Here is a 12,478-nt window from a genome sequence, read left to right on the forward strand (position 1 = left end):
AGACTTCCTGTGAAACCAACTGACATCATGACATTTGGGAAACGGTGATTGGTGAACTTCAGTCCTGCCCACATAATGTCCAGCAACTTTGAGAACATCAAACTCTTAAGAGATGAAGGCCCGATTTAACTGACTGTACTGGCCAGTGAAAACTGGAGGCAGAGATTAAGGCATGTAGTGGTTGTTCCAAGATGTTGTCTGGACAGTATGTTGAAGCCTCTGGTCCAACATAATCCACTATAAGACCATTAGACCCCATATGCCAGTATTAAGTCTGAACTTATTAATGTTCATATAAAGGCTTTATGGAAATCACATCTAACTGGATTTTCTAAAAATCACAAATGTACTGAGCAAAAACTGACAGAGGTCATAAACTCAACATTATGTCTGGGATTTTATTGGTTTTCATGGCTGGAGGAGGAGGTGACATTCTGAAGTTACGAACATATTACACATGGTGGATTTTTTAAAATAAAAAAATATACAAATGGTATTATTTGCGGATGAGATAATCAGCTCCACTCTCATGTCTGTTTATTAAACATGAGCCCTCATTAGCTGGTTAGCCCGGCTCATTGGTGTATCTAGGATTCGGGGGCCCCATAAAGTGGCCACAATTTACACAGCAGGGCAAATAAAATGTCCAACATACATACACAATTCCTGATTCGGTAAGGTGCACATGAATTCATTCCTTGTCTACTGTTAGCTCTACAGGTGTGAGCAAAGCATCAATATATTTTGAAAACCATTCCTGGTTCAAGCACACTGTGTACTTTGAAAATGACAATTCTGAACAAATTGTCTTATTTATTGTTTGCATTTCAAGTGACTTGTGTCACTTGAGGGCCAGTGCCCTTGTGGCTCGGCCCATGGATCCGCCCCCTGGCTTATTTTCCAACCAACAGCTCTAAAGCTTAGTAATTATTTATTTTCTGTCCTGTTTGTTTGATTTACACAAAAACAAAAATGTTATCTAAATCCACAACGCGCTGTTAATTAAACTAATGAGATATTTTGTATTATTTCTTAGCTTTAAAAGTTTTTGTCACCTGCCGGGTTTGCCATTTCTAGACTTAATGGTAAACTATCCAGCTGTTTGCAGTAGGTACTGCTTTATTTACAGCACAAAAATAAATAGTATACATTTTTTTAATACATTTTTTCATTGCAATGTAGGCAAGAAGGTGATTAATCATATTTAAAAAAAAACTAGTCCCAAGGATGAACCTATAAAAAAAAGTTAATAATACTGTATGTTTTTTAAAAAGATAGCCTATTAAAGGTTCAGTGTGTATAATTTAGTGACTTCTAATGGTGAAGTTGCATGTTGCAGCTGAACACCCTTCACCCTCCCCTTCCAAACATGAGAGAGAACCTGTGGTAACCTTCAGTTGTCAGAAAACTCAGAAAACTCTTACACACTGGACCTGTAATACCAGGAATTGACACCCAACACAAATCTCCTCTGCTTCATAGAAATCTTGTGACAAGGTGTTTATAGCGATCAGAGAGGCCTGAAAAGTGTTACTGTGCACTGACTTGTGTTCCGTTCCTGGAAAGTGCTGCTGACTAATAGCTGAATTCTTGCACTAACCACATGCCTAACTCTGCTCTCTGTGACACAGCCCTCGGGTTATAGGTGAGTGAATGTGAAAGAAGGAACATACCACTGTACTCAATAAACAGCATTTATTGAACATCTTGCTTTGAAATATTGCACATATGTACAGATCAAACAATCTAATTTGGTTGCCTGTATGCCGTTTGCACACAATGACACGATGAATGCTTAAACCACGTGGACACAATGCTCATGCTTTGTTGTCGTTTATCTGTAGATGATTCAACATATGAACACCAGATTTAACATCAACCACATCAACATGTTTTTCCATTTGAACTGAAATCTCACTAAAGAACTAGTCTTACTTTAAAGGCTCAGAACATGACACTATTACTGTCATAGATTCTATGATGCTTTTCAGGGGTTATCGTGTATTGAGATATTGTGTTGTATCAACTTCAGTCAGTCATCTCCTACGTTTCCCAGAATGTGTTATATTAATAATCCCCACAGAAGGGCAGTGAGCATGTTATTTTCACCTGTCAATGTTTCCACGTGGGTGGTGAAAGCAATAGAGATACCATTGCAACACCTTTACACAGAGAAAATAAAGATTGGTTCTTTCCAGGGTAGAAACTGTTCGTCGTGGCACAAACATAATCATGTGTCATTAGCTGCTGTTTGGAGCTGATGTTTTATTTTTTTAAAGCAGTGGATACACTTTGATTCAAAGGTCAAACACAAAGCACTGTACTTATACAGCTAGTTTAAAATATAAACTGAAATTGATACATCAACCTGGTATTGCAGTACCTCCAGGTTGATGTTGGTTGCCAATTCATTTAAATAATAAGGATAATTAGGACAGAAAATATACCTTCAGATTACAAACCAAGTCCTGTAAAAAATTATATGAATCAAAACAATAACTAAGCCAGCGGGTCTGAGAGCATGTACCCAGCTTAACACCAACATCAGCATGCTATCATGCAAAAAATACAAAGTGTAAGTAGGTTTATATTTCCCATTTTTTTCTTCTTAGTTTAGCCTTGCATCATTTCATGTATTAAATTGTTTCCATCTGAGGACATTTACTGATGACTGAACATCTGATGGTGCAACATGAAAATCAAGTGATCACCAACATGATTACAATGCCCAGATGTCATGACACTACATTCAAGTTCAATTTTGTTGTCTTTATCATGTAGGGACATACAAATCACAGAAATCTGAGCCAATCCCATCAAGTAAGGCAAATACGTCATGAGTCTGAAACCAGCAACAACAACTCTACTTGGAAACTGTAATTTCTCTTAAACCAGGGACACAAAAGGAAAAGGAAAAGCAGGTCACCTCCCTTCCTTAGATATGTAAACTACTTCATACAACAAAGATCAGGTAACCTGAGGCGATGTTCAAGAGCTTTCTCAGAGGATGTGCTGGCACAAGTCACTGAAACTTTCACAGCCCTGCCAGACAATTCGCACATCTTTTCCTGTTGACAGTTTCCACCCGGCTCTTCAGTTACGCAAATGGCTCAGTGAGCTCAGTGTGGAGGGGAAGAGATGCTGAGAGATGGTAACAGCCTTATGAGTCACATCTTACCATCAACTGGAACATCAGATACTTGCAGGTACACGGACAGAGCATGTACTGTCACGTAAAAGCAAAGTATTTTCTCAGTTTAACCAATAACATCCCTAAACTCTTAGTTGTTAATTTAAGTTTATACATTATTCTATGTTTTATGACACAACTAACACTGTTTAGTAAACTGGAAAATAAAGTATCAAATTATATTTTGACAGGTTTTTAAAAATCATTTGATACTTTAAAAAGAGTGAAAAACCACCAGAAGCTAATTAAATGAGCATGTGATGAATTCAGAGAAATTTCTGTTAGTAAGACTTTTCCTTTATTATCATTTAAGAATTCTTTGAAAATTGACTGTGGACCTTTCAACAAAACACACAAACTCAACAACCCCTGGGAACAAACAGAAGCTGCGTAGTCCAATAAAAAAAAGAACCTTTTATTCAGAAACATACACTTTTAAAACACATTTTCCACAATTTTAAACTTCTTTTTAAATTGTAAAATCCTATGCCGATCCTGCTGCTCATGAACAAAACTTCGTAACATCTCACCTTCCAAAATGCTATTCATTAGTCGATGGTGGTTATAAGGAACATATGAAATGACAGGAGCAAAGATGAGATGTTACGTGAGATCTGAAATGCAGAGCAAGAAAATAACACAATGGTGAACATGATCGAGCCACACTGACATAACACCTCTTGTCCTTTTTTGATCCCTGCTATAGTGTTATGAAAGGATCTGCATAATGGACTGACTGCGGCTGAAACCTCTGCAGTTGTTCTCAAGGAAATTAACCGTTTCCAAGTTCTGCAGTTTGATGTAAATATATCAATGTTTTTAGCCAAAATAAAAAACGGACATACAGCATAGCTCTACTAATCTGCACTCTGAAGGCATCCTGAACAGTGCCTGATTAGAATTAGCCATGCTTTGCAATAGGTCCGATCTGCAGAAGCATTCAGCAGACATTCTAAAGAGCCATATGTGGGCCGACGCCACACAGAAACACTGAGTAAGCAATTTGCATCTCGTTAAGCCTCCATGTTTGCTTCTCTTATTGGCTTTTGATTCAAGAAATTCAGAGAGTCCGCACTGTCCGGGCTTGGCGTGGACAGGTACTCTAACTCGTAGCCTCCGCTCCTGTTGGCTGGGCGGACTTCACTTGATGTTTTTTTGTGTTCCAGGATCTGCTGTAGCTGGTGGCTGGCATACTCAGGCTTGGTGGTGAGCGGTCCGACGGGAACCTCTATACCCAGGATGTCAGTGACCATGTAGGGGCGAAGCCAACCAACTAGAGGGGTGCTGCCAGGAGTGTAGTGGGTCTGCCGGTGGTAGAAGAGGAGACCATCCACCTGCAGCCACAAAGTAAGCATTAGATTTATCAAAGCCTGATGTGAAGCAAACTAAATGTATTTTGTTCACAAACACATCTTCAGACTTTGCATCTTTAGCATTCATCTGACTCAACAGCAAAGTAAGGCTCTTACGCTGAAGCTGTGCTCAGCAGCCAGGGCTTTTTGAATTGATTCTGCTGTGCAGTCTGTGCTTTGGAGGCCCACAAACCGGAACTGCAGGACCAAACAAACACAGAACACCACGTTGTTAGTTCCTACAATTTGTCTTCTTGTCAAATGTTAGGAAATAGTTTCCAAAAAATAAACAGGGTCTGATGTAGCTTCTACTGGGGCTTAAATTAATTTCCATAATCTTTAAGAGCCATAATTAGTCCCCAAGACAGTAACAGGAGTTTGTCTTTAATTTTTGAATTGTCTTATTTTTCTAGGTTCAAGATCAGGACTTATATTTTTACCATATTGGGAGATAAGTTACAGTAAGACATAAAACAAATCAAACACAATACAGTGTCTCCAGCAACCACACAAATACAGGAAAGTAGGAAGGATAAATGGGGCATGACGTGGAAATGCTCTATTCGTGTTGCTGGTACTCACAGGGTTGCGTTTGGCGATCTCTGATAGGCCGCCCGTCTCCTGGACTTTGGACTGAAGCCAGAAGAAACGGAATTCGGTCTGTTGATGAGAAAACAAGCACTGTAAACAAAAACCTCCTATTTCAAATACTGAGCCAATGAGATAGGCAACATGGTCAGAAGCACATCTGTGGCCCAGACTTTGCTACTTAGGCAATTAGACAAGCATTCCTGGGTTGCTGTAGGATTTGAAGCCAGACTCACCGGGCAGTCGTAGACCGGGTGGCCTCTCCAGCACATGACGTCCAGGATGTAGTACGTTCTGTCCACTTCGCTGTAAATGCAGTCTAGGATTGTGTAGTCTGCATGGAGCAAATATAAAGACCAATTTACACAGAAATCACATGAACACTTAACTATGACTGACTAATTAAAAAGCAATAAAAAACGATTCACTACATTATAGTGTATACAAATCACAACTGCAGTATGCTTAATGTGATCATTGATATGTAACAGAAGCACAAAGATTACAATGACTATTTTGGCTGTGCAAATAATTTTTTATTGTTTTTATGTTTTGTAACAAAAATCCACAAGAAGATTTTCAAGACACCAACAAACATGAGGATGGTGCAACAGTGAACAACCAGTTCTGCCACACATTTTAGCTCCAAAGGCTAGAAAAACGTCTAGTATGCAACCAAACAAATACAAGTTGACAATATTAACTCTTTACTGTGTGTTGTAGTTGGATTGGGTTTTTACTACTCCAATCTGTTTATCGAATCCTCATTGTATTTTTGTTGAAACTTAATCATTAATTGAATGACTGTGCAGCTCATTTCTCGTCCTGTGTGCCTGAATCCTCCAGTTTATATAACTTTTATTATGTAAAGCACTTTGTGTTGCATTAATTGTATGAAAAGCTTCTGTACAAAATAAAGTTTGATTTATTGACGGATCAAAGGCAGCTTTGTACAACAGCCTAACCCATGTAATGTTCAGTCATGTCAGGACTGGCCCAGAGAGGTGTTGATTTTATTCTGCTCTATGTTTTATTGGCCTTAGTTATGGTGGTGTTATTTAAAAATACTTTGCACACAAAACAATGTAAAAGAAAGCTAATGACACTCAACAGACATTACTCAAGCCCACATCAACTGCAGTATCATTCTGTGCACTTTAATAACCAGCAGATATTTCAGACCTATTAATAATCCATAAGAGCTGCCAAGTGCATGGTGATAAAGTTGTGTGCTTAGCATGAATAACATGTTTAATGCACCAAAGTAAATTAACTTATCTTAAGCACAGGGTTAATTAATGAAGTTGACTGAGCTACTGACTTTCAGTTAGACTAAATCGCAATCAATGTAATCATGTGTTCTAATGAATAATTGATTATCATTATTATCACTTAAATAATTAGGCTGCGTCTTTATGTAAGTGTGTTTTAGAACCTACATGCCTATATCTAACTGCAGAGACGCTCACTTGATTTTAGTTCCTGAAGTATTTCAGAGTCTCTGGAGCAAAACAACCAATGTTTGCAAATAACAACAATGAATGAGAGGTGTGGAGATTTCTCGATTCTAAGATGCATCACGAGGCGGACTTGGATGAATCTGCAGTGACATAATTGAGTCAAGTTTTCTGCTACTTTCATTGGTTTAGCGATGTCTCACCGCTGCACAGTAATAACCACTGTTGCTTCAGAATCATGACAGGAGCACAGTAAAGGTCGGGTCGTCCTGTACTGTCGGATTCTGCTTCCTTCTCACTCCCCCACTGACATGTGCTCACTTTAACAATGAACACTATCACTGGTCACAAGTCATTCGAGCATGTACAGTATGGGACATTTCCTTTGTGTTTGTTTGATTCGCTCTAGAGTCTATGAGACACAACACGAGACGTAACATGATGTGCACTGTCAGGACATGCGGGTTATAGTGACTGGACGTCCGGAGTCATGATCTGACATCATCGATTAATAACTAAATACATGTGGTTGTCAATTTGTTTGTGAATAGGGACAGAGACGAACACACTCCTGGAGACAGAAGTCCTTCCCGCAGATTATGATGCAATGCAGCGCGACGCCTCGTTTATCCAGGAACATAAATCTGAAGTCAGCAGGTTTTTTTTTATAAAGATCATTTATAAGTGAGTGATTAGAAAACATCAGAGGAGCAGAGTCTGCACTGAGTAATGCGCCTCAGTGCAGTGGCGCTGCCAAGGGGGGGCAGGCAGGGCCACCTTGATACAGAAAGGCTATAATCAGAGTTTGTCCTTTCAGCCTTAGCTGCAGCACATTAAGTCTAAAGTGAATGAATGTCAAATCAGAGAGGAGAGCACTGATCACTGTCACACACTTAATGCTGTAGTCTGAATTGAAAACCTTATTTTGTAAACGACAGCACACTTCTAATAACAGTCTATAATTCTTTTAGGGTACTTTCTAAATAAAAAGGGTTCATATTTGTCTGACTGATTTTATTAACTGATGAAAAATCCGCCATGTGCAGTAGTATAGAAGATTGTGGATGTGATACATTGAAATGAGATGCCTCGTTATCTCTACATCAACTATTTTACTGAAAACAAAAAGAACGACTGCTCTTGTTTCTTCCCGAGAAGAACGACTTCATTCTTTGGACTGCTGAATCGTATCGTGAGACAAGTGAAGATCCACACCTCTGCTAATATATATGTCAACATGTCATATCTATGAATTGGTCTATTTCTAATGATAATGGTGCTATCTTGTTATAAACTGAATAATCTACTGTTGGAGACACTGATTTAAAAATACAGTGTCAGTATATTTTAGCAACCCCTGTCACTTTTGTGATGCAACCAGGCCACCTACCTTTTCCCATGGCAGAGTTGTGTCGGTTCCCACCAGGCAGCAGGGAGGGAAAACGGTTCACACAGTAGCCGCTTTTAGTGTACGCTGCAGTGGAACCCTTCAGAAAAAGGCAAGAACAGAGACGTTACATGAGGGAAGAGACAAAAGCTCCTCCCCGAGTTTCACAGGGTTTCTGTTGTTGGTTGAAAAATAGGAAAAGGATGAGATAAGAATAGAGACTGAATGTGTTTCTTATATGGTTTTTCTTACAGTTTTTTCTACCACTAAAATCTGATCAGTTCATCCTTGAGTCCAAGTGAACATTTATGCCAAAACCAGAGGCTTCATGGCAATCGGACAGAGGGACATACATCTGGCTGTTGCTGATATGGATTAGAAAGAAATATGACACAATGCATTTCACGTGCATTTCTTTTCACCAAGGAGAAGTGATTGCACTTTTCTGTAGATCTTCTTTGTTCCTATTTAAGAAATCTAATGATGTAATTCTAGTTTGCATCAGTTGAATGACGCCATACTGTGGCTCAATACACTTGGTGTTGTCTGTGTGTGTCACAACTTGCATTTGATTCTTCTCCTTTTTCAGTTTCCTCACCACCTCAGTGCCAAGGCCAAAACCGTTTTCATGTTTGCCTTATATTTTTGTAGGGCTGCTCGATTATGGCAAAAATCATAATCATGATTTTGGTCAATATTGTAATTACGATTATTTAACGTGATTACGTATTGACTTTGGAAACATCACACACTTACTGAACTTTAAAGAAAAATATAATAATTTAAGTGCCCGTGTTCAGATTACAGTGTCTACACTGCCTGAGTGAGCAGTGTGGATCAGTTGATTCTGCTCCTCTGCTGTTTTCTAAAAAAACCTGCTAAATTCACTCATAGTTAACTTCTGTCTTGTTTATCTATCTGTGAACTATCTGACCCTAGCGACAGATTGTGTGAAATAGCTAAAAGAACAGTGACAGGTTCCTACCTTGGAGGCAACAATGAGAGATCTTTTCCCTACAGGACAAACCACCATCACCCAATCAGTGTCCAGTTCTGATGGTACATCCACCAGCCACTCTGACAGCATGAGCTGAGGAAGAAGTGGAAACAAACTCAGCGCTTCATCTTCATTAACAATTTTATTAAAGACATCAAGATCTATGGAAAAATTGGTCAGCAGTCAACAAAAGTGTGATTTGTGACAAGGTCTACTGAGAGAGCATGCAGTTATTCTACAAACTACTGTGCCCTCTGCTGGACAAAATGAGGAATGCAAAAAAAGCAGACAGGAGTAATGTGTTCCTCACACATGAGTAAGAGTAATATCTGGGTCACAATACGTCAAACACTGACCTGGTTGGCATAATGCTTTGGCAGCTTCCTCCTCTCAATCTCCATCCCATCTTCCTCTGCATTGTCGTCTATCTCCCGTTCCCCCTCCTCCTGTTTCTCCATGTCCTCCTCCCCATCGCTGTCTGCCCCTGTCCAGTCCCCATCAGCCAGACGCCGCGCATGGTTGACGTAGTTTAACCTTTTACTGGGATGACCAGAAAAATATTGGCCCATTCAGACCCTTTCTTTACCTTTAAAGATCAGCGGTGGAATTTACAGGTGTAAACTGTTGAGACACAGACCTTTTCTGCAGGTCAAGGAAGCGCCTTCGTCGCTCGCTCTGCTCCAGGACGCTGTGCTTGCTCTTGTACTGGGCCAGCCGAGGGTGTGGGGCGGCTGTGCTGTTGGGCTCCTTGGACACAGCAAAGCTGGCCGAGAGGGCTTTGGTCAGGTCATCCATGGGGACTCTGTAAATCAGAACAAAACAATGTTTAAGTGGGTTTTCTTGACATTTTTTTCCTCCTTCTCTCTGAGACTGACCAGCCCCTTTTCTGAGAATGTGAAGGTGCTATTATTGTTAGCTAATGTGGTTCTTAAATTCATGAATATTCACAATATACAAGGCTGAAAATTAGAATAGTGGCATAATTAGTGATAATCTTTGGGAGCAGATTGGAGATTTTGCTTGTCAGAACATTTTTCAGCTAAGAAGAATATTATTTATGATGCACTGGTGCTGCATTACATTATTTTGTGAGGCAAAGGTGTAGGCTGCCGTCATGTTCTGCATTCTGTGGGTTCATTCAGACAACATTTGTATAAAGTCACAAACGAGCGAGACTAATTCATGAACTTGAAATTTGGAGAAAATTTTTTATTAAAAATGAAACCAATTGTGACAAATACAAAAGTTTGAGTCCTACGTAGATGGTTGATAACCCTGCACCTTTGCTAGCGGTCAAGCATGAGGGTGGAAACTTTCTTTCGGGCTGCGTGGCACAGGAGGAAAAACTACAGGCTGAGAGGAGGCTGATTTATACAGCAGGACAATGTTCCAAAGCAGACTAAAAAAAACCAACAGACCCCACCATAAAATAATTCAAGAAGCACAAGCTTCTGGAAGATCCCTCACAACCTTGAACATCACTGGAAACCTGGACAGATCTTGCGGAGACCTGAAAATATCTCAGAACTTCTAGTGATCTGCAGGTACAGTGTATTTATAGTATAAAGACTCCATTTCAAAATATCTAACTTTTTAAATGCTTTCTGTAAAAACTGAGTGAGGTTCCCAAACTTGCACATTGTCCCGATTACTGTTTCACTTTTGATTAAATGTGTCACACACCCAGTTGTCAGGTTATGATGTGGATCAAGCTGTAACTCATGCAGTCGATCACATGGTCTACAGAGGAGGGTATTCTGGGACATGTGGTTTTGGCATGACACAGAAATGCTCCAGCTATTTCACCCACACTCTGATAGATGAGACCATTATATCAATGAGGAGCTGTGGTGGCGGGGAGGTGTAATCACAGACAGACAGACAGACAGACAGAGAGGAAAGACTGGGCACATTGAGCTAGCTTCAGTTTAATAACGCGATATGACCTCACTGACATGACGTTATTAACACAGAGAGACGACACGCGTCTTCAGAAACTATATACCATGACGTGTACTTTCACTTATGAGACTCTTGAGCTTTCAAAAACCCCAGCGTTACAGTTTAGATTAGCAAGTAGCATGATGCTAAAGCCGCTAGCATACTGTGGGCCGACGAGATAACACGGAGTCAACACACGCGGAGTTACAGGTTCGTTTCCAGCAGCTAACCCGTGCTAACCAGGCCCAGCTTCACCTCGGTGCAGCTGCTGTGGTGGGAGAGCAAAGAATAAACCAGAGACACTCAGATACCTTGGACATGCAGGAGGCTGCTGCTGCTGCTGCTGCTGCGGCGGCGTCACGCTGACATGTTTCCCACCAGTGGAGACAAGCAGTTGGCCGACCAGCGGCAGAAACTATCCCGGAGTTAGAGCAGCGTCACCGACACTATAAACAAACTACTCCAAATATTTCAGCATTTTTCCTGAACACACTGTGAAAAAACTGTTGATATATATGTGATGTATGACTGGACTGGTTTTAATACAGAAACCTGTTGATTTCAACGTGTAACATGGTCACACTCTGTATTTGTACATGTGCATATCTACAGTTGTAAAATGTGTATTCAGATCATTAAGAAAACTGAATGTCAGGTAATAGTACGACTGACTTCAAAGTTCATATGTATAATCAACAAAATGTTGTGAGTATCTGATTAAAAAGTGAGTACAAATACTTGTTCTGCAGAATAACCTGTGTATGTGTTCCATTACTACATTATTTAACCAGTTACAACAAGGATACAATAAGTATTCAGATCCTTTACTTTATTAAAAATGCGCAGAGTAAAAGGATCCCTTTACAAATATGATCAGCAGTTTAGAGATATACAATGACTCTCAAGTATCAAAGTTATTCAAGTATCAAAAGTAGTTGTTCTGCTGGTACTGTTGTGTACTGTGTATGTTAAAAGTTCGTCTGAAGACTAACTGGAACTCTTAAATAAACAAAGTGGAGTAAAAATATAGTATTTTCCCATGAAGTGTAGTCAAAGTAAAAAGTAGCACAAAAATTAAGTACAAGTATCTAAAAATTGTACTTATGTAGTCTACTTATGATTCATAAATCACTCTGAGGTGCATTTACATGAAATGGCAACACAGTATAAAGACAATATTTCATGCTGAATTCTATCATCTTATGTTGTGTTAAGGAATATCTGTGAACAAGAAGTGTAACACCTTATAGCTGCAGTATAATGGTTTATGTGATGCTACTCATAATTCTTCTGTTTACAATTACACCATTTTTTGTTTTTGTGTGAAGCAGTTTGTGACTTTGTTCTTGAAAGGTGCTTTCCTGAACTTTATAATTGTACTTATTAATATATAATGTGTAATGACGATGATCCTGATGGTATTATAATCATTATTATTATTGTTGTTGTAACAATAGTTGTTTTTATAACCAACATTATTATTCTCTCGACCTGACGATGCTTGGTGTTGTGGGTTTCCCCTGTGTCTCCCATAGGGGGCGGTGCTGAGCCACTCGCTCCTCGTTG

General features: G+C 39.6%; 1 protein-coding gene across 1 annotated transcript; it reads right to left on the reverse strand.

The window, feature by feature from the left end:
* Positions 1-3,584: 3,584 nt before the first annotated feature.
* Positions 3,585-11,431, reverse strand: snupn (snurportin 1). The gene is made up of 9 exons (XM_020079574.2): positions 11,224-11,431; positions 9,609-9,773; positions 9,328-9,511; positions 8,960-9,064; positions 7,978-8,074; positions 5,367-5,464; positions 5,125-5,202; positions 4,660-4,740; positions 3,585-4,524 (listed from the first exon to the last, which is right to left on the reverse strand). The coding sequence occupies exons 2-9, from the start codon at positions 9,764-9,766 to the stop codon at positions 4,204-4,206; spliced, it is 1,122 nt and encodes a 373-aa protein (XP_019935133.1). The 5' UTR covers positions 9,767-9,773; positions 11,224-11,431; the 3' UTR covers positions 3,585-4,203.
* Positions 11,432-12,478: the final 1,047 nt, after the last annotated feature.

The sequence above is a fragment of the Paralichthys olivaceus genome, chromosome 7, assembly GCF_024713975.1.
Source record: "Paralichthys olivaceus isolate ysfri-2021 chromosome 7, ASM2471397v2, whole genome shotgun sequence".
NCBI classification, from domain to species: Eukaryota; Metazoa; Chordata; class Actinopteri; order Pleuronectiformes; family Paralichthyidae; genus Paralichthys; species Paralichthys olivaceus.